The sequence below is a fragment of the Carlito syrichta genome, unplaced genomic scaffold (genome assembly GCF_000164805.1).
Source record: "Carlito syrichta isolate Samal-C Ts95f unplaced genomic scaffold, Tarsius_syrichta-2.0.1 Scaffold145852, whole genome shotgun sequence".
Taxonomy (NCBI): domain Eukaryota; kingdom Metazoa; phylum Chordata; class Mammalia; order Primates; family Tarsiidae; genus Carlito; species Carlito syrichta.
Window position 1 is genome coordinate 110,676 of NW_007089948.1, and position 22,110 is coordinate 132,785.

A 22,110-nucleotide genomic window follows, 5' to 3' on the forward strand; every position below is an offset into this window, starting at 1 on the left:
CACCCAAAGTACTGGGATTACAGGTGTGAGCCACCATGCCTGGTTTGCCTGGCTAATTTTTTAAAGTTTATTTTTGTAGAGATGAGGTCTCACTATGTTGCCCAGGCTGGAGAGAGCTCAAGCAAATCCTCACACCTTGGCCTCTCAAAGTGCTGGGATTACAGGCATTTGGGTGAGAGCCACTACACCCAGCAGTTGCTTTATTTGTAAATGCTGAAGTTTTTCTTTTCTTTTTTTTTTTTTTGAGTTGGAGTCTCACTCTGTCACCCAGACTGGAGTGCAGTGGCACACTCCCGGCCACCGCAGCCTCCACCTGCTGGGCTCTGGCGATCCTTCCGCCTTAGCCTTCCAAGTAGCTGGAACTATAGGTGCATGCCACCACACCCAGCTAATTTTTGATTTGTTGTAGAGACGAGGTCTCGCCAAGTTGCCTGGGGGTCTCAAACCCATGGGCTCTGGCAGTCCACTTGCCTCGTCCTCCCAAAATGCTGGAATTTCAGGCTGAGCCACCAGACCTGGCCAATGCTGAAGTTTTCTTTTCCATCTAGAAGGGTTCTTGGCAGGGCTGGTGAGGACCATGTTGCGGGAAGCGCTTAGACGCAATATCACCCTATCCCAACATGCAAAGTGATCTGAAATGACGATGTTCTTGCATAGGTTCCCAAGAGCAGGGGCCTGCCGTGTCCCAGGAATGTCCCACACACCCATCAGCTCTTCCTGAATGAAGAGAGGCCCCGGGGACGGTCCCCTCAGCGACCGGGCCTTGCACACTCACGACAACCCCCAGACTTGGGCTGGCGACACGGGGCCATGCTGCAGCCACAGCTGATCAGGCCACCTTGGCACGCAAGATGTGGGCCCCTCCCTCCAGAAAGATAACTTACAAAACATGACTGTGTTGGCACAAAGAGACACATAATCCAGGCTGCATTTGTTATTATTATATCCAGGTATTTTTTCCTTCTGATTAAAATAATAAAACTAAAACCTTTAGGCTGAGCTGGGCTTCGTGGCCCAGCCTGTAATCCCGTGCTTTGGGAGGCCGAGGTGAGTGAATTGCCTGAGCCCGCGGGTTCGAGACCCACCTGGGTAACTTGGCGAGACCTCATCTCTACAATAAATCAAGAAAAAAAAATTAGCTGGGTGTGGTAGCGCATGCCTGTAATTCTGGCTACTCGGAAGGGCTGAGGTGGAAGGCTCCCTGGAGCCCAGCGGGTCGAGGTTTCAGTGGCCAGGAGCAGCCATTGCACTCCAGTCTGGGTGACAGAGTGAGCCTCCAACTAAAAAAAAAAAAAAGAAAACAAATAAATAAATAAAACCTTTAGGCTGGGCATGGTGGCTCACACCTATAATGCCAGTATGTTGGTAGGCTGAGGAGGGAGGATGGATTGAGCCCAGGAGTTCAAGACCAGCTTGGGCAACACAGGCAGACTCTGTCTCTACAAAAATAAAAAATAAAATTAGCCTGTAGTCCTAGTGACTTGGGAGGCTGAGGTGGGAGGATCATTTGAGGCCAGGAATTAAGGCAGCAGTGAGCTACGATTGCCTCACTGCACTCCAGCTGGGCCGCAGAGTGAGACCCTGTCTCTAAAATAAAACGGTGGCTCACACCTGTAATCCCAGAACTTTGGGAGGCTGAGGCAAGAGGATTGCCTAAGCCCAGGGGTTCAAGACCAGCCTGGGCAACTTGGCGAGACCTCGTCGCTACAATACATAAAAAAATTAGCCGGGTGTGGTGGCGTGTGCCTGTAGTTCCAGATACCTGGAAAGCTGAGGTGGAGGATTGCCTGAACCCAGCAAGTCAAGGCTGCGGTGGCCATTAGTGTGCCGCTGCACTCCAGCCTGGGCGACAGTGAAACTCTGTCCGACTCAAAAAAACAAAAAACAAAAAAAGCTCTTTCAACAAAGCGACAGAAACGTCTGCCCTTAATCTTGAAAGTGACTGTCAAAGGTCGACCCTGCCTCTCTTTTTGAATATCCTTACTGGGGAACGCAACATCTCACCTGCTGAGGGACCTGGGTCCAGAGGGGCGTCCCCACCCTCATCCACGCACTCAGGGAGAGAGCTGGGGTCTCTGGGCAGATCTGGCATCTTCTCCTGACACAGGCAGGTACTTGGAGCCACACGTGGCTAGATCCGCCAACTCAGGGAAGACGAAGCCTCTCCCTCCTGCTCATCCACAGAAGTCAGAACACAGCGAGCTGGGGTTGGGGGGAGTTGGGCTTCCAGGGGTGCCACTCTTCAAAGACAACAGGAGAAACTGGGATTCCACCCAGAGAGGGAGACCTAGGAAGTTAAGTGACACAACCACACAGAACAGCAGCAGACTTTCCAAAGGAAGCGTCAGGCTCTCTGGCCTCAGAACCTCCAGGTTGTCTCCTAACCAGGAAAAAGTATTTGAATGATGTCATCTTAGTGGATGCCGTGTCCCCCTACTGTCCCAATACGCTGTTTTCCTGGACTTCCCTTCAGGTGTGTAAGAGTTTGTCATGTTAGGTGTTTTTCTGTTGCTGTTTTGTTTTGTTTTATTCCTGGCAAGCTGCAATGTAACGTTAGGTTTTCTTAGGTGATATCTCTCTCCCCCTCTACCCTCAGTTCCACCAGAGGGGGACTCCAGTGCCCCTTCACTGCTGTATCCTAGGCTGGGCACACAGGTGACCCAACAACCAACAGTGGAACACCCGAGTTCACCGGTGGGCTCCTGAGAACGCCACACTTCCCAGGAGTGTGGCAGAGGGGCCAGGCAGAGGCGCAGGGACACGGTATCCACCCCTCAGATCCCCCAGGCCTCAGGTTCATTGGGAGGTGGCCCAGAGGAGTGAGTGACCTTTGATCAGTCGAGGAGTCAGGGCGCCAGCTGCCCAGGCCGCCCAGGATGGCGCTCACTTTCGAAGATGGTGAGGCTCTCCAAATGGGTGGCCCGTACAGGAGGTGGCCTTGGGATAAGGACACATTTCTCTAAAAAGCCACTGGGGGTTCCTCAAAAAGTTTGGAAGAATTACCACGTGACCCAGCAGACCTATTTCCAGGTGCATACCCCAGGGAACCAAAAAGCAGGTTCGCACGGAGACCTGCAGACACATCCTAGCAACACAACTCACGGGAGGCGTAAGTAGAAATGACAGTATCTGTCGAAGGGTGAACGCGCAAACACATGTGGTCTATACATGCCCTGGAATATCATTCAGCCACACAAACGCGTGAAGCACTGATGTGCCTGACAATGCGGTTGAACCTTGGCAACGCTCTAGGTGAAGATGCCAGGCAAAGACCACACAGACTGTGATTCCATGGCATGACAAGCGCCATGTAGGGGACTCCAGGGAGACAGAAAGCAGGCTGGCGACCAGCAAGGGCCGGGAAGGAAGGAACGGGAGAGACCGCTGATTGTAAGGTTTTATTTTGGGATGATGCTTTGGAACTAGGTGGAAGTGATGGTTACACAACATTGTGGATGCACTAGAAGACACTGAAGTATACACTTTACTATTAGGTGAATTCTTTTTTTTTTTGAGTTGAGTCTCACTCTGTCAACCAGGTTGGAGTGCAGTGGCATGCTCATGGTCACCGCAGCCTCGACCGGCTGGGTTCAGGTCATCCTTTCACTTTAACCATCCAAGTAGCTGGAACTACAGGCATGCGCTACCACACCTGGCTAATTTTTTGATTTATTGTAGAGACGAGTTCTTGCCAAGTTGCCCAGGTGGAGTCTCAAACCCCTGGTTTCAGGCAATCCTCTCACCTTGGTCTCCCAAACCATTAGGTGAATTTCAGATGGAAGAAAGTGGGAGGGAGGGAGGGAGAAGTCACCAGAAACGTTAGCGGGCAGTACTAAGCCCGCCGTTCACTCTTCCCAGGCAGGGTTGTGGTTTTGCACCCACTTGTGCAATGCCTGCTATACCCCAGAAGTCAACGGAATCCACAGAACACAGGGACCACCGGCTCCCAAGCTGACCCCATTCAGTGCCACCCCAACACATACACGCTTATATATTCAAGTTTCACAAACAATACTTGGCTCTATGATGGGGGCCACGCTGTGATTTCAGACACACCCACTAAATGGATTTTGCCTATTTAGTTAACTGGACACAGTCACGTAGGGACATGGCAACACTAAGAGATTCAAGAATTCTTAAATGCACAACTAAATACATCCAGACGACCGAGCAGCCTCTAGCACTGAGAAATGAGCCGTCAAGCCATGAAAAGCCATGGAGCAATCTTCTGTGCCGATCACTCCTGAAGGAAGCCAAGCCCACGTACTGCAAGATTCAACTCAACATCCTGGAGAATGCAGAGCTAGAGACAGAAAGACCAGGGTTCGCCAGTGGCTGGGGGCTGAGGGTGCAGGGGTCGAGCAGAAGGTTGTGTTTTTTTTTTTTTGAGTTGGAGTCTCACTCTTGTTGCCCAGGCTGAAGTGCAGTGGCTGCTACCGGCCACCGCAGCCTTGACCTGCCAGGCTCTGGCGATACTTCCGCCTCAGCCTTCCAAGTAGCTGGAATTACAGGCGCACGCCACCATGCCCAGCTAATTTTTTTGATTTATTGTAGATGAGGTCTCGCCAAGTTGCCCAGGCTGGTCTTGAATCTGTGGGCTCAGGCAATCCTCTCACCTTGGCCTCCCAAAATGCTGGGAATATAAGTGTGAGCCGCTGCACCCGGCCTGAGCAGGTTTTTAGGGCGAAGCCGTTTGGTAAGAAACCATGACAGGTAGATGCCATTACACACTTGTCCAAATCCACAGAAGGTGCAACACCGAGTGACCCTCATGTCAAGCGTGGACTATGGGTAAGGGCGTGTCAGAGGTCACTGTTGTGCCACTCTGGTGGGGACATTGACAGTGGGAGAGGCTATGCATGTGTGGGGTGGATGGGAAACACCATCTATTTAAAAGGGAACAAGGCCGGGCATGGTGGCTCACAGCTGTCATTCCATCACTTTGGGAGGCTGAGGTGGGAGGATCACTTGAGCCCAGGGGTTTGAGGCCAGCCTGGGCAACATAGAAAGACCTTATCTCTACACACACACACACAGTTTTTTTTTTTTTAATTAGCTGGGCGTAGCCAGGCTTGGTGGCTCACACCTGTAATCACAGCACTTTGGGAGGCAGAGGCGAGAGGATTGCCTGAGCCCAGTGACTCAAGACCAGCCTGGGCAACTTGGCGAGACCTCATCTCTACAATAAACTAAAAAATTAGCCAGGCATGGTGGCACACGCCTGTGGTTCTGGCTACTTGGAAGGCTGAAGGCAGAAGGATCATCTGAGCCCAGCAGGCTGAGGCTGCGGTGGCCGTGAGCATACCGCCACACTCCAGCCTGGGAGACAGAGTGATATGATACTCTAACTTAAAGGGGGGGGGGCAGAAAGTACTTAAATGAGAGAACATCTTCCTAATATTGCAGAGACAGTCACAAGACAACTTAAATGCACTGGCCTCTACACTTGACTGTGAGCTGGTTGTTGTTATTTTCATTTAAATCTCTCTTCTCTCTTGAGCCTCAGAATCTTGTTTCTTTAAAATTCTTTTCGTGCCAGGCTCGGTGGCTCAGCCTGTAATCCTGCGCCTTTGGGAGGCTGAGGTGAGTGGATTGCCTGAGCTGTGGGTTCGAGACCCGCCTGGGCAGCGAGACCTCATCTCCACAATAAATCAAAAAATCAGCCGGGCGTGGTAGCACATGCCTGTAATTCCGGCTACTTGCAAGGCTCAGGCGGAAGGATCACTGGAGCCCAGCAGGTCGAGGCTGCGGTGGCCGGGAGCGGCCACTGCACTCCAGTCTGGGTGACAAAGTGAGACTCCAACCCCAAAAAAATAAAATTCTTTTTTGAGTCAGGGTCTCACTGTTACAGGCTGGAGGCCAGTGGCACAATCACAGCTCACCACAATCTCAACCTAGGCTCAGGCCACATTTCCGCCTCAGCCTACTGTGTAGCTGGGACCACAGGTGCATGTCACCATGCTGGCTAACTTTTTTTTTTGTAGAGACGGGGTCTCACTATATTGTCCAGGCTGTTTTCAAACTCCAGACCTCAAGCGATCCTCCCGTTTCAGTCTCCCAAGGTGCTAAGATGACAAGCCTGAGATACCACGCCTGGCCTAAAAAAAAAAAAATTCCTGCTCTCTTTCATGGCCCTTGCTAAATCTCCTTTTCATTCGCTCATGTGCCTATAGAAAAACAGACATCTCACTGTAAACATTTGAGTCATAAAGGCAGGCCATAACTTAACACAGATCCAAAATGCAAATCAGGATTCTGCAAGTAAAATTCCGATGTCCACACTTACTTCAAACAGAAAGCTTGAGCCTAGAAAGTCAGAGGATTTTAACATCCCAAACACGACAGGCACTCACTTGGGAGAGGCCTGTGAGTACAGGAAGTCACATTTATAAATGTTCAGTATCCAAGAGAAGCGTCCCCAGTAGCAACTGGAAGTCAGTTGTCCCAGAGAAAACATGTGCATGGGTGACGCTGCGGTCAGCAAGAAATGTGTCATGTGCTTAAAGCTGGATTGAAGACACCATAGCTGAATACTTTTTGTCAACAAGACACAAGTCAACCCTTACAATCAGGCCACCTCGCCTAGAGGGACGTGATGGCATGCAAAACTTACAACCACTTGTGAAACTGGGAAAATTCTTGAGGTCCAAGTAGGTAGGTCTAAAGTCTTTTATTAACTGAATGAGATCCCGTGTTTGCAAGACTAACTCCCAAGTCCCCAACAGACAAAAGAGCCTTCTAATTTGTAACAATATATATGAATAAATCTGTACTCAGAACAATAAAATGGAATGTCCAGTGAATGTGTCATACTCCAGGCATGCGACATGAAAGTTCCACATCACACACATTCTATGGGCTTGAAGTGTGGCTCTTGTTTGGAAGACTTTGCATATGTAATTAATAACAGCCTGGAATCACACATATCCCCCCTCTGAGCAAAATGGCTACGTACGCATGGCCTGGAATTTTGTCAAGCAGAAACAAACACACACACAATGGATCTGGAGAACAGCAATTTTTCAAGATTGTGACTTAAGGTTCAGATGATCAGATAAGCCACACCAAGATAACACTTTCCAAAAGAAAGCTGTGTCATCAGGTGGGGGGGTCGCATCCATATTCCCAGCGTGTTACAATGCCCTCCTTTGAGTATCTTACGAAGCGTGTTTTGTTTGGAGGCTGAATGGGCTGGCTTTCTTCTGTGCATTTTATTAAAACTTGAAAGCTGTGGCTTGCTGCCACCGATGACGCCTACTGGGTTCCAGCAGCCCAGTGTTCAAATGTGACTCGCTAGCAATCCACCCAGCTAGACATCGGTCATCTTGACGTGGCAGGACTTTCAGCAAGTCCCAAGTTCGTATCAGAAAGGATTTTCTACCGCTACAGAGCACATAAAGGTTCTTTGTGCAATGGCTGGAAACACGACAGATCTTTTTTCACACAGTAAGAATTGACAAATAGTTCACTGAGTGAACCAAATACTTTATTTTTTAAAGGTAGATAACACCAAAGTACTATGTGGTATCTATATTTATTGCCAAAAAAAAAAAAATCACTGAAATTTTCTGAACACCAAATGAATAAAGTCAATCAATGGTTACGACTATAATTTTCAACCAATATATAGATTTGCGTTCAAGGTCTAGGTTTTATTTTTACACAATATTATTCACATGAGTCCCCGGTGCCCATTTATTGTCAAAACAGGAAGTCTTGATAGTTGAGCCCAGCTTTGTCTTGATCTCAAAGAAGACACAGCAGTCAACCCAGAACTCTCTCTGGTTTGCAGCCTGAGTTCTAGAGATGTCTTCTGTTGTGGTAAAACAGATTGTGTCTTTGAAAAATAAAATTGGACTTTAAATTCTTTTGAAAAAGTTCTGGTGCCCGAGCCTTCCAGCACTATGGTGCCCAGACATACACAGATAGACATTTCCAAGCCTACCACCACTGGGACCCCCAAAAAGGCCCCACTTTGAGGGTTCCATGTTGGAGGTTTTTAAGAACTACACTAGCCCCAAGCAAAGGCAGTGGAGGAAACAATCCATCTCTTTTTCTGTTTAAAAAATAAAAGTGAAAGTGCACTGGCAAATGGGAAAATGACACCAATCACAGAGTTACAGAAAATGGTTTTATAAATTCCCTGTTCAAAATTATGTTTGAAGGAGTTTAAGACCAGAAGGAGGTTATAAAAATGGTGACTACAATTACCCTATACGAAAAAACGCCCTTCACGTGAAGCAGGGCTGGGCATCGGCACAAAGAAACAGGTGAAGGTAAGCCAGAGACAAAGCCAGCTCGACTCTTCTGGCATGCTCAGGGATGTGTGTCTGTGGGTGTCTGTGGGTGTTCATAGCCCCTCCTTGTACTTAAGAAAAAATTAAGGAATTAAAACGAGCATGTGTGCTAAGCAAGTCTGCAGTGGCAGAGTTGAGAAGCCAAGCCCATGAAGTCTATAGGGCAAGATTTTTGTCATGGGGGGTGAGGACAGGTGGGTAAGACAGTAGGCACCAAAGGCTGGTTCAGCCAAGTTCAAAAATAAGGCAGCCCATGGCTTCTGTTTGAGACCACCAGTAAGGCCCACTGAGGCAGGAAAAGGCACCAGCTGATGGCAATCACAGGAAGATATTCAGATGGGCAAGGCCCACAGTCAGATGGGGTGACTCAGGGTCACGGGCAGGTGGGAAACCCTTGAGCCAACACTCAAGGAACCGTCTTTGCATGTCCCGGGCACGACTCCAAGCAGCAGTGTCTGGGGTTTGGAGGTTTGTTAGTTTTGCGACATCCCCCCCAAGAGAAGACACAAGGGCAGGCCCCCTGGAGAGACAAGGCCACACGAGCAGAAACTCCACCAGGTGTGGGCTAGCTGAGGGTCTGAGAGGCCCTCCCGTGGCACCCTGCTCCCTCCCGGTCCGGCCGTGTCCTACAAGCGCTTGTAGGTGCCCAGGAGAGCTTTGCAGTTGGGACAGTAGTGGTCCACGTCCTGCAGGGCGTCCACGCAGAAGGGGATGAAGCAGCAGCCTGCTATGCACCTGTGGGGACAGAAAAAGCCACACACGGAACATGTCATCGACCGCAGCAGCACGGACAGCGTCCCCGAACACGTACGCCCATGCCCTTACCCCAGGAGCCCGTGCACGCCAACTCATTTGTCAGGGTTCTTGCCGATGCTACTGAGGATCTCGAGATGAGACTATCTCGGATGACCCAGGAGGGCCCCCCAAGCTCAACGACTGGTGTCCTCAGAAGAGGGGAGGACACAGAGATAGAGAGGAAAGACCCCTTGTGGAGATGAAGGCAGAGACTGAGGAATGTGGCCACAAGCCAAGGGATACCTGGAGCCACCAGGAACTGGAAGAGGCAAAGGATTCTCCCCGGGATCCTCTGGAGGGAGTATGGCCCTGCAACACTTTTTTTTTTTTAAGTTGGAGTCTCCTTCTGTCACCCAGGCTGGAGGGCAGTGGCACCATCATGGCTCACAAGGCCTTGACCAGCTCAGGTGATCCTTCTGCCTCAGCTTCCTGAGTAGCTGGGACTACAGGTGCATGCCACCACGTCCAACTAATTCGTTCAATTTTTTTGGTAGAGGCGGGGTTTTGCCATGTTGTCCAAGCTAGTCTTGAACTCCTGGTTTCAAGGGATCCTCTCGCCTCGGCCTCCCAAAGTGCTGGGATTCCAGATGTGAGCCACTGCACCCAGGCCCTGCCGACATTTTGATTTTGGATTTCTGGCCTCCAGGACTGTGAGAGAGCAAATTTCTGTTGTTTAAAACCACCAGGTCTGTGTTCACTTGTGGCAGCAGCCCTAGGAGAGTAACACATAGGCTGAGGCCAAGGCTCCTCCCACAGACAGCCAGTCCTGGGGTTTGCAGTTTGTTAGTTTTTTGTGACATTTTCCTCCCAAAAGAAGACACAAAGGTGGGCCCCCCAGAGAGACAAGGCCACCAGAGCAGAACCCCTACCAGGTATGGGCTGGGTAAGATCAGATGGACTTCCTGTCACCCTGGCTGCCAGTCCTGGGTCTTTCAGGAATCTTTCTAAGTCTTAGACTGGGGTTGATGAACTTTTTTTTGCAAAGGGCCAGACAGTACACACTTCAGCCCCAATGGGCACGGGGTCCCTGTTTCCCCTGGCAGGCTATGCCCTTGTAGTGAGGGAACAGGCACAAGCAATCCACAAACACAGGGGCATGGCTGGGTGCCAATAAAACACTGGGGACTGGCTGGCCTAGGGCCCCCAAATTCACTATGGAGAGGCTGTTTCTCACAGCGACCCCCACAAAGTTCCCCAGGTCACACCTCTTCAGCTGCATAACCCGCCACTGGCACACACGGTGGGAACTTCATATGACCTCACAAACCGTGTTGCCAAAAGTGTAGTTAAAATTCAACATCTTACAGGAAGTTGTTGGTTGACATAAAGCAGGATCAGATAGAAACATCCTGATGAGGAAACCATCTCATTAAAGAAGTTTCCTCCTATTGTCTAAGCTTGCCCGAGCTCAAGCAAGAGGGCGGTCTATTTAGCAATAGTCCTAACCTGTGGCTTCCGGGCACCGGCCAGCTCCAAGCAGCACAGCAGACACACCTGGTTTAGCCTCAGCAATCCCAGGGGTGGGTGTTATTACCCCCAGCTCACAGATGAGGAAACCAAAGTACAGAGAGGTGAAGTCACTAGCCCACAATCACACAGTCAGTGGGAGACAGGATCTGAACCCACTCTACCACGTTTAAGAATGCAGTGAAGGGAGGCACAGAAAGGCAGCCTCCATTGCAAAAGCCAGATCGGTAGAGGCCAACGCCAAGGCAAGTTTCTGTCTTTCCTTGATTTCAAAGATAGAATTCAGTTTTAATACAAATCTCCAAAAGCGATTAACTTTCATCGAGCACTTTCTGCCCAGGGAATCAAAATGACAGCCACGACCCATGGGAAGACAGAGAGGGAGGTGCCGAGACACCTGTCTCGTCCCCTCCCTTCCCCACTCAGCATGGGACCTCGGGAAGTTAATCACGCTCTCTGGGGCTTTGAGCCTCTCTTTACAGTTGGGAAGGGGAATACTGTTCCTTCTGGACCTCGTGTCTCCAGCAGACCATGAGGAGGAATGTGCTGGGCATATACGGTAGAAGATTCCCGAAAGGAAACTCACAAGTGAGGTTTCCTTCAAAGAAGAAAGAGGCCTTCAGGGTTTTCCAAGTGACTCATATGGCCAGGAATAAGGAGATCACCTTTACCTGCCTGGGGAAAAAAATGTCATTGTGCTTCCTCCCAGAACAGAAATTACGACCTCTTTAAATATGACACCCCTGGTACTGACATAAATATTTACGTAATTCCCTGGCATGAGCAATGAAAAATATTTGGGGTCATAAAAGGATAAGAAGTTTTGAGGCAATTACTACGAAGAATTGTAATATCAAGATTGTTTAAAGCATCTCAGAGTCAAGCAAGCATTGTACTTACGTCATGAAAATCTAGAAGGAAAAGCAATTCCTGAGAATATGACCCTGCCCAGATGTGAGCAGCTGGCACGTCTGTCCCCACATGCAGCCAGCGGTTTGAGCAGACAAGCAAGGAGAGATGACAAGACAGCAACTTCCAGGCATGAACACGCTTGAGAGCAGTGGGAAGGTTTTGCCTTCCCCAAGGGGCACTTCTGCTCACAACACTGGGGGGAGTGCCCCTGCCATCAAGTGGGTGGGAATCAGGGGTGCTGCTCAATATCTTACGATGCACAGGACAGCTCCTCACCCCAGCACAGAATGATCCCACCCAAAATGTCAATCATGGGGCAGCTGAGAGGTGCCCACTCCCACCCCTAGAAGGGCAGGCGACCCGGGCCAGGCAGGCAGCAGACTCACCCAAGCAGGCACAGGCTCCCGCACGACAGCCAGGTCAGGGCCCCGGCGTTGTAGGACAGCTGTGTCACGATCATCTTGCTGCAAGAAGGACAGCACATCTGGACGGGGCGGTCGAAGAAGGAGACAGGCTGCTGCACGTAGACCGTCTGCACAGCAACTGCAGAAGGGAGACGGACAAGATGGCTACTCAGGACACAGGCTCACGACGACGCCATTACACGAAGAGACAGGGAGCGCAGAAATGCGCGTACACCCATGCTCACAGCAGCGTCACTCGCAAGAGCTGAAAGGGAAAGGTCCCCAGGTGCCCATCAATGAATGGATGGAGAAACAAAATGGTGCCCACCCATCCAGTGGAATACTAGTCAGCCTTCAAAGGAAGGCCATTCTGATAACTGCTTCCATGTGGATGAACCCTGAGGACATTAGGTTCAGTGACATAAGCCAGTCACAGAAGGACAAATACTGTATGAGTCCACTTAGAAGGTGTCTCTAGGCCGGCTCAGTGGCTTAGCCTGTAATCCCAGCACTTTGAGGTGAGTGGATTGCCTGAGCCTGTGGATTTGAGACTACCCTGGGCAACTTGGCAAGACCTTGTCTCTACAATAAATAAAAAATTAGGCTGGGCTCGGTGGCTCAGCCTGTAATCCCAGCACTTTGGAAGGCCGAGGCGAGTGGATTGCCTGAGCCCGTGGGTTCGAGACCCACCCAGGCATCTTGGCGAGACCTTGTCTCCACAATAAATCAAAAATTAGCCGGGCATGGTAGCGCACGCTTGTAGTTCCGGCTACTTGGAAGGCTGAGGCGGAAGGATCGCCTGCACCCAGCAGGTTGAGGCTACAGTGGCCAGGAGCGTGCCATTGCACTCCAGTCTGGAGGAGAGTGAGACTCCAACTCAAAAAAAAAAAAAATTCAGCTGGGAATGGTAGTGCATGCCTGTAGTTCCAGCTACTTGGAAGGCTGAGGCAGAAGGATCGCCAGAGCCCAGCAGATCAAAGCTGGGGTGGCTGTGAATGTGCCACTGCTCTCTAGGCTGGGCAACGGAGTGAGACTGCAACTCAAAAAAAAAAAAAGAAGGTGTCTCTAGAGTAGTCATATTCAGAGGCAGAAAGTAGAACGGCAGTCGCCAGGGGCTGCCCCCGGAGAGACGAGGGAATTAGTGTTTAATAGAGTTTCAGTTTGGGAAGATGAGGAAGATAGATGGTGGAAATAGACCAGTGGTGAAGGTTATACAAGAGGGTGAATGGACTTACTGCCACTGACTTGAACTTAAAATGGTTAAAGTGGAAAATATGTTGTGTATTTTACCATAACAAAAAATAAAAAGGGGTCAGGCACAGTGGCTCACGTCTATAATCCTAGCACTTTGGGAGGCTGAGGTAGGAGTATCACCTGGGCCTAGGAGTTCAAGACCAGCCTGGGCAACATAGTGAGACTCCGTTTCACAAAAAATAAAAATAAAAAGTAAGCTGGGCATAGTGGTGCATGGCTGCAGTCCCAGTTACTCAGAAGGCGGATGTGGGAGGATCGCTTCAGCCCAGGAGTTTGAGGTTGCCGGTGAGCCATGAGTGTGCCACTGCACTCCAGCCTGGGTGACAAAATGAGACGCCGATTCACATAAAGAAAAAAAGAAAAACAAAAATGACAAAAAGGGAAGAAGCAACAGTGGGCAGACTCCCAGAATATTGCCTGGAGGCTCTTCCACAAAGGAGATAAGAAAAGGACTGTGTGTCCCAGGAGGAGGATGTGGCTGGGCTCAATCAGGCATTCAGACTCAACCATTCAGGAAGTGTGAGGGGAGCTTATTAAGAATGCAGATCCCCGGGCCCTGCCCAGAGTCTGATTAAGAAGGTGGGGGCAGGGACCCCAACCTGCTTTTAAACTTCCTGAATGGCTCTACTGAGGCACTCTGCAGAGAGTGACTAGAGATTAGCCTCAACCTTTTCTACCCAGAGATGTGTGGTGGCCTGACCTGGGAGGCGGGGCCATGGGGAGTGACTGCTAACAGTATGGATGTCATTTCCAGGGTGCCAGAAACGCTCTGGAATTAGATAGTGTGGATGGTTGCCCAACTCTGCAAATATGCTGAAAACTACTGAATTGCAGACTTCAGAAGAGTGAACTTCATGGTACCTCCATAAAGTTGTTATTAAAAATACGGAGGTGCTGGGCATGGTGGCTCACGCCTACAATCCCTGCACTATGGGAGGTGGAGGCAAGAGAATTTACTGAGCCCAGGGGTTCGAGACCAGCCTGGGCAACGCACCGAGACCTCGTGTCTACAATAAATCAAAAAATTAGCCAGGCGTGGTGATGCACACCTGTGGTTCCAGCTACTTGGGAGACTGAGGCAGAAGAATCACCTGAGCCCAATAGGTTGAGGCTGCGGTGGCCGTGAGTGTGTCACTGTACTCCAGCCTGGGCGACAGAATGAGTCATCGACTCAAAACAAACTATGGAGGTGACAGAGTAAGATGATTATTATAATGAGCCTCACCCTGTGCCTGGAAGCTCTTCGTAAACTACCCTTTTGTTATAGACCCCTTGATGAGCCCCAGTGCCCAACGATTTTGAGTTGACCAAGCCAGGAAATGTAGACCCTGCTGGCTAAGATAAGTTGGCAAACTGTGTGGATACACGGATGAAGACACAAAATAATGCCAGGAGGCTGGGCGTAGTGGCTCATGCCTGTAATACCAGCATTATGGGAGGCCAAGGTGGGAGGATTTCATGAGCCCATGAGTTCAAGACTAGCACTAGGCAGTATAGCAAGATCTTGTCTTTACAAACAAACAAACAAAAAAAAAATCAAAAGGTTAGCCAGATGTAGTGGTGCGCGCCTGTAGTCCCAGCTACTCAGGAGGTGAGGCAGAAGGATCACCTGAGCCCACGGCTGTGGTGAGCCATGATCATGCCTGGGTGACAGGGTGAGATCTCTACTCAAAAAAAAGAAGGAAAAAAAAGAAAAGAATTCCAGGAAGTGAGTACTATGTGAAAACCTGAATGGACTGTCCCAATAACCAGGAGAAAACCCAGAGCAGGGAAGTCATCAAGCACTGTGGTTACAACTTTCTTCTGTTCCTTTTCACGTTGTCAGAATGTTGTCTATACAACATATGTGTGGGGAAAAATGAAATACCAGCCAGAGTAAACTAAACTTAGTAAGCATGGAAAAGACCCCCCCCTTCAGAAAAGCAGTACAGAAGCCCTGCTTTAGCACTTACATGAACATTTTTAAACTAAATTAAATCTTAAAACTTTTATTTTTAGAGACAGAGTCTTGCTCTGTTGCCCAGGCTGGAGTGCAGTGGCGTGATCATAGCTCACTGCAGCCTCGACCTCCTGGGCCCAAGCAATTCTGGCCTCAGCCTCCCAAGCCGCTGATATTACAGATATACGCCATCAGGTCTGGCCTTTTTTTTTTTTTTTTGGTAGAGTCCAGATCTTGCTGTGTTGCCCAGGCTGGTCTCAAACTCCTGGCCCTACTGAGTAGCAGGGATTACACGTGCAAGCCACTGTACCTGGCTCATAAATTTTGTTAAATACTGTTTTAGTTCAAGAGTAAATTATTTGTGGATCACGGTGTGATCAAAAAGAGTCTAATAAAGTCAGTCTCTCACCCTCTTCTACCTCATGGGACAAAATAACTCAACAATGACAATAACAGTTCGCTTTTACCACATGATTACTCAGTGCCTGGCACACACAGCTTCATTTCATCTTGCAAGCCATTGACAGAGGAACGGGGTGAATCCTATTATACAGGCAAGGAAGTGGCGGCACAGGAGTCAGGTGAACAGTCAGTCTGATTCACAGGCCCCTCTCTGAGCAAAGATGTCTTCCTGAACTACCTGTGACACTGAGTCACTGACATACCCAAGCACACTAGGGTGGCAAGAACCCCAAAGGGCAGAGATGCTGGAGCTGCTCAAAGGCAGAGAAGCTATCCCATGGACGTGAGCTGGCATGAAAACACGGTCAACCATTTCTCACCCGTGGCCATTTCTTCTTCCCGTTTCTATCCTGGCCCAGCCTCGGGACGGGGGGTCCCCACCCAACCTCAGCAGAAAGGGTGGGGGCCCTTGAAACACAAACTTGTACTCTCAGATTTCCCTGGGAAGGTTGACTGTGTCCTGGGAGACGTACCACACAATTACGGCAAACACGGAAAGACCCTAGCCTGTGCTTTATGACAGCCAACGTGGAGTCTGAAAGACTGTATGTATGTGGGCAGGCGTGGTGGCTCATGCCTGTAATCCCAGCACTTCGGGAGGCTGGGGTGGGAAGATTGCATAAGCAAGGAGTTTGAGACCAGCATAGGCAACATAGTGAGACCTCATCTCTACCAAAAAAAAATTTAAAAATTAGCCAAGTGTGGTGGCGTAAGCCTGTCGTCCCAGCTACTCAGGAGGCTGAGGAGGAGGATCTCTTGGGCCCAGGAAGTCAAGGCGGCGGTGAGCCACAAGCGTGCTACCACACTCCAGCCTGGGTGACAGAGAGACACAGACTAAAAAAAACTAAAATAAAAGACGATGTATGCAGTTCCAGGGCAAGGGGGTAAAGCTAGCTGGACTGGCAACTTCTCTGAATCCTTGGCAGGGCCACTTTGGTCACTTTCCTGATTCTCAGAGTCCACAAGACCAGGGTGGAGGGCCAAGGAGCGGCCAGGGGGCTCAGCGGGGAGGAGGGAACACACACGTACTTGCATTGGCATTAGGGACGGGCACTGGCTGGGTGTAGTACGAAGGGGGGTTCACACCCTTCCCATCCGGGCCGGTCACGAGCCCCGTGGCTGGCCCTGGCATGGGGGCTGGTGGTGTGGGGTAGTAGCTGTTAACCGTCTCTTCATAGGACGGGGGCGCGGATGGCGCCGAGGAGGGCCCGGCAGCTGCCTGGTAAGGTCCTGGAACCGACATTTTACCTAAAGCAAAAACAGAACACACCGGATGAGAAATCTAGCTAGTCCCCTCCTTCCCTTCTCCCCATCTCTCATCCTTTCTCCAGCAGACAGAAAATCAGAGGAAATGACTTAGGTCCAGATTGGTCCATAAGCCAGAAAGGAGGATTCTCTAAAGACAGATGGGAAGATGAATAATAATTATCCTACACTGCCAAAGCCTAGAAAATCCCAAGGGACAATGTCCACCAAATATGAATGCTTTCTTCTTTACATCGCAAACCATCACCCAATAGTGACCCATTTTTTTTATATCTAGTATTTCTTCCTTAAAAACAAACAAAAAACCACAGTTTTCACTTACTGTTTCGAGTAACAGAAGAGACAAAGGCATTCAAAAACCAACTGCCAACGATCACAATTATAGTCCTGAGCAAAGAGATGTCCGAAGCCAAGAAATGCACACCACATGACACTTAAATAAACAGCACCATGAAAGTCAGAAACAGGCAAAACGAATCCATGAGGCCAGACATCAGGAAGGCAGTTAGTTATTCTTGGGAGAGGGAGAAGGATCTGGAAAGCGTTGCGTGGAGGGGGTTTCCATGGTGAGGAGAGGGGCTGGTCATGTTCTCTTTTCTTCACTTGGGGGTTGGTTACACAGGTATGTTCACTTTGCAAAAATTCATCTGGGTGCGGCGGCTCATGCCGTAATCCCAGCACTTTGGAAGGCTGAGGCGGGAGGATTGCTTGAGGACTGGATTGATTGGGGAGGAGGATTGCTTGAGACTAACCTGAGCAACAGAGTGAAAGCTCGTCTGTACAAAGAAAATAAATAAACAACTAAAATTTACAAATTAGCCGGGTGTGGTGGCGTGCACCTGCAGTCCCAGCTAATTCACAGGCTGAGGCGGAAGGACTGTCTGAGCCCGAGGCTCAGGCTGTCACGAGCCATGATCACGCCACTGCAGTCCGGCCTGAGCAACAGAGACTCCAACTCAAAAACAACAACAACTCGAGTTGTACAGTTAAGGCAGGTGAACTTTTTTGTATGTCATGTTATAGTTCTAAAACAACAAAATGCACAAACATACCCGTTCCCATTTTGAAAAATGAGGACCAGAGCTGCCAGGCATCAACTTTCTTTTTTGGGGGCAGAGAAAGCCTCCTCCCCCACCCCAGCTCGCCTAGAATTACACCCAGACCCAGGGTGTTCCTGTCTCTAGCTGCCACGGGGCTGCAGGAGGCGGATACAGTGGCGGCCTTTGTGTGGCTTTTGTGCGGCTGTTTTTCCAACCTGGCAGGGCCCGCGCTGCCTTAGACCATGCATAGCTGTCTTGGAGGCATGGGGAACCCGGCCCCAGACAGCTAGCCACGGCGCAGGGGCTTGCTCACACGGCCTGCCCAGGCATCCAGAACCCATGGGACGCCCAGGTGGCCATGAACCTGGCTGCAGGGGAAGGGGGGAAACCCTTCTCGGAGGCGTGGCCTCTCAACCAAGCCAAGTGTCTGGAGGAACCCAAGAAAGGGCACTCATTTCACAGGGGAAACAGGCCAGGGACATGGAGGGTGAAGCACAGCGAGAACATCTGGAGAGTTTGGGGTCGGCTTCCAGACAACTCCGAAAGTCCCTGGGAGGTACTGGGATTCGGTTCTATCAGGTGAAGCTGGAACATTTTATGGAGATGGGGTAGTCTGTACCTGCTCCATCCAGCATAGGAGCCACCAGGCACACGGGCACTTAAAACGGCACCCTGGAAATTACATCCATACCGTTAGCAGTCGCTCCCCATGGCCCTGCCTCCCAGGCCGGGCCACCACACACCTCTGGGTAGAAAAGATTGGGGCTCATCCATCATGGTACTGTTTCTCTAGTCACTCTCTGCAGACTGCTCAGCCTGTAATCCCAGCACTTTGGGAGGCCGAGGCGAGTGGACTGCCTGAGCCCGTGAGTTCAAGACCAGCCCGGGGAACTTGGCAAGACCTGGTCTCTACAATAAATCAAAAATTAGCCAGGGACATGGTAGTACATGCCTGTAGTTCCGGCTACTTGGAAGGCTGAGGCGGAAGGATTGCCAGAGCCCAGGTTGATCCTGGGGTGGCCGTGAGTGTGCCACTGCACTCTAGCCTGGGCAACAGAGTGAGACTCCAACTCAAAAAAAGGGGGAGCGGGGCTGGTCTGGTCAATTTTTAAATTGTATTAGATTAGCAATTGAAAAATAAGCACACAATTCTTGGAAAGTTTTTATGTAAGTCTACACGACTTGGATACATGAATCTTTTTTTTTCAAAAGTAAATTTGATAAACTCTGAATACAAATCAAAATATTTTTGATAAAAATGCAGCATCTAACTTGGATAGGGTGTCAGAGTAAAATATATCCGGGTCCCAGGTGCAGTGGCTCACGCCTATAATCTCAGTGCTTTGGAAGGCGGAGGCAGGAAGATTGCTTGAGGCCAGTTCGAGACCAGCCTGGTGAGACTCCATCTCTACAAAAAATATTTTAGAAACTTAGCTTAGCATAGTGGTATGCACCTGTAGTCCCAGCCACTCAGGAGGCTGAGGCAGGAGGACTGCTTGAGGGCAGGAGGACTGCTTGAGCCCAGGAGTTCGAGCTTACAGTAAGTTATGATCATGCCACTGTACTCCAGCCTCGGTGACAGAGGGAGACCTGTCTCTAAAAAAAAAAAAAAACAAAAAAACAAATAAACTAAAATAAATACACTCCTGAGTTAAAAAACTTAGTACAAAGAAATTAATATAAAGTATCTCAGTAACTTTGTGTATTGATTATGTGTTGAAATGGTCATAGTTTAGATATACAGAGTTAAGTAAGACATGTTAATCTTGCCTGTTTCTGTGTGCTTTAAAAAAATGTGGCTACTAAACAAATGTTAAATCACCAGTAAAGCTGGCTTTCTGGTTTGAAGGCACAGCGATGCTAAGAGCAGTGGGAGCCATGGAAGGTTATGGAGAAGAGGAAAGGTCCAACCCCAGAGGAGACAGGTGACACAGGTCGTCTGTAAGAGAGGCAAGAAGCAAAGCACAGAAGGCCCCTATGTGCAGGGACGGGGTAAGGGAACAACAAGTCTGCAGAGGAGGGCTACGCAGGAGGCAGAATGACGGGTAACAAGATCACAGAGGCACTTATGAAAACAGGTCCAGGGCCTACAAAGGAGAGCTGCGGGAAGAGCAGTTTGAGGCACGCTGCCCGTTTCCTCTGACACACAGTAACAGAAATGCAGAAGCAGGCCCCAAGCCTCTGTCCCAGCTCACCCCCAGCTCAGCTCCTGGCCCTCCCAGACGGCTGGGAACCCCCAACATCTGCTTCTGGCCACGACTGCGCTCGTCGAAACTTCCAGCAAAGGGTGCCAGGGCACTCTGGACAACGTAAATCCACACTGGGTGTTCAAAGACTCACTGTCCCTTCCTGTTTCAGGAAGGAGACAGACCCAGACCTACCCACGCGATTTACTATGAAAACTGACTCATAAAAAAATCACGAGACCAGCAAACGCCGGAGCGGACAGGAATCCTTAAATGGCCCTTGGGTCGGGACTGCAGGCCCTGCGCCCGGGAGGGGGATCAGGGTCTGAGGCGTCCTAAGTGCGCACGGTCTGGATCTGGCAGTGGGATTCCTCCACCCAGAAACCCCTGCTCTCCTTCCAACTGGTGGGGGTGGGAGCCGTCCCCCGTGACCTTTCAGGGATGGGAGGCCCTGCCCACCCTCCTTCTTGACTGGGGACCATCTAGAATGTCACGGCATTGCCTCTTTAGAGCCCTGCCTTTGGATGAAACGGCCACACAAACACATTTATAATCCCAAAAAGGAGGACCCATGGGTCAGAATAGGGAAACAAACAAACAAAAAAAACTCATAGCCCGCCAACTTGAACATTCTCTAAATAAATTCCATAGCCTTCCTTCCCTCAGACCCCAAGGCCAGGAAATGCCACTGCAGTGAGGCCCATTTCTTGTTCTTGTTTTTCCTCATCCATTTCTTTTTAATTTGGCTTCCTCCGGGGACAGGAGGCCCACCTACCACCCACTCCCCTGTCTCCATCCCCCTCCTCGTTACCCCCCCATAAAATGCAAGAACAGCAAACAGCAATTCGTCCCGCTCATCCCCAAAGACACACACACACACACATTTTTTCTCTCTCTCTCTCTTTCCTGCTCCAGACTGACTCTACAGAAGTTTCACTGCCCAAGTTCAAGCGACCTGGGTGCTGGCACCCTAGCAGTTAGGTCTCATATCTGCCCCTTTTCAGGAACAAACTGGAAGCCATTGGAAAGGGTTTAACAAGATGGCAACCCTACAGCTTTGCCACATAACAGTACAGCCTTGGAAAATGGAAAATTATGTTGATGGCCCTAGGTGACTGAGCAGGCATCACACTGGCCAAGTCAGGGTCCCAGCAGAGTCCAGGTTGCCATGGTTACATGAAGCATCATGGGAGGGGGAATAAAGGAGCAAACAACTGAGTCTCCTTCCTCCCTCTCCTGTTGTTTAACTTTGTGATCAGGCCCCAGAGGGTGGTGTCCATGTGGAAGAATGAGTTGAAGGAGGTTTTGTACCCACTTCCCACCTGTCCCAAAATCCACCAAGAAAATGCAAACGGCTGGAGATTTCTGTGCTCGCCATCTCAGAATGACTCATTTATTAGCTACCTCCAAGTCCAGAGAGAGGCATCCCAAATCCATGTTTTAGGGATGGGAAATGTGACCAGGCCTGGCTTTGTGGGCATATGATCCAGGCAGCCACACTGGGAAGGGGCCCAGGTTTGGTTTCATGCTCCACCGTGGCCTTGAAATCCTCAATCCTTTCCGATCCTCAGTCATTTCCGCGGGGTACTGCAGCCCAGACTTAAGCAGCTGAGAGGAAAAGGAAGCATTTCCCACCCATGGAGAATCAGGCCTTTCCCTGGGAACGGCCATGCCCAGTTGTGTGAACCTGGCCCCCACTGGCTCATCTGTAAAGACCCCTTGGGATCCTGGGGTCCCTTCCAGCTGAAAACATCCCATACTCCAAATCTGCTTGTTGAAAAAGACACCCTCTTAAGTGGGCAGCGAGGGGTTTGCCAACATCAATCGAGGCCCTGCAGAATATGCCTGGGAGTGGCCTTGAACCCTCGGATACAGTAGTCTTGCCCAGTCTTGTTCTCGTTACTGCCGCCTGTCCCAAGGACAAAAACAGAATCATGTTTAAATTTGATTAATACATTTCAATCTAACCAATTAATTTTAATATGATTTAAAGTCTGCCTAATGAGAAATCAAATATTAAGAAATAAGATTTCAGCCGGGCTCGGTGGCTCAGCCTATAATCCCGCGCCTTTGGGAGGCTGAGGTGAG

The 22,110-nt window shown here is 49.9% G+C and overlaps 1 protein-coding gene across 2 annotated transcripts in view; it reads right to left on the reverse strand.

Moving 5' to 3' along the window:
• Positions 1–7,464: 7,464 nt before the first annotated feature.
• Positions 7,465–22,110, reverse strand: part of LITAF (lipopolysaccharide induced TNF factor) — a 22,235-nt gene continuing 7,589 nt past the window's right edge. The window contains exons 2-4 of one of the 2 annotated variants that reach the window (XM_021708752.1): positions 16,560–16,778; positions 11,858–12,014; positions 7,465–9,032 (exon numbers count right to left, since the gene is read on the reverse strand). In XM_021708752.1, the coding sequence (XP_021564427.1) occupies positions 8,924–9,032; positions 11,858–12,014; positions 16,560–16,773 (480 nt within the window). In that variant the 5' untranslated portion in view covers positions 16,774–16,778 and the 3' untranslated portion in view covers positions 7,465–8,923. Of the gene's footprint in view, positions 9,033–11,857; positions 12,015–16,559; positions 16,788–22,110 lie in introns of those variants that run through there. The other variant, XM_008050433.2, reaches the window with a different exon arrangement.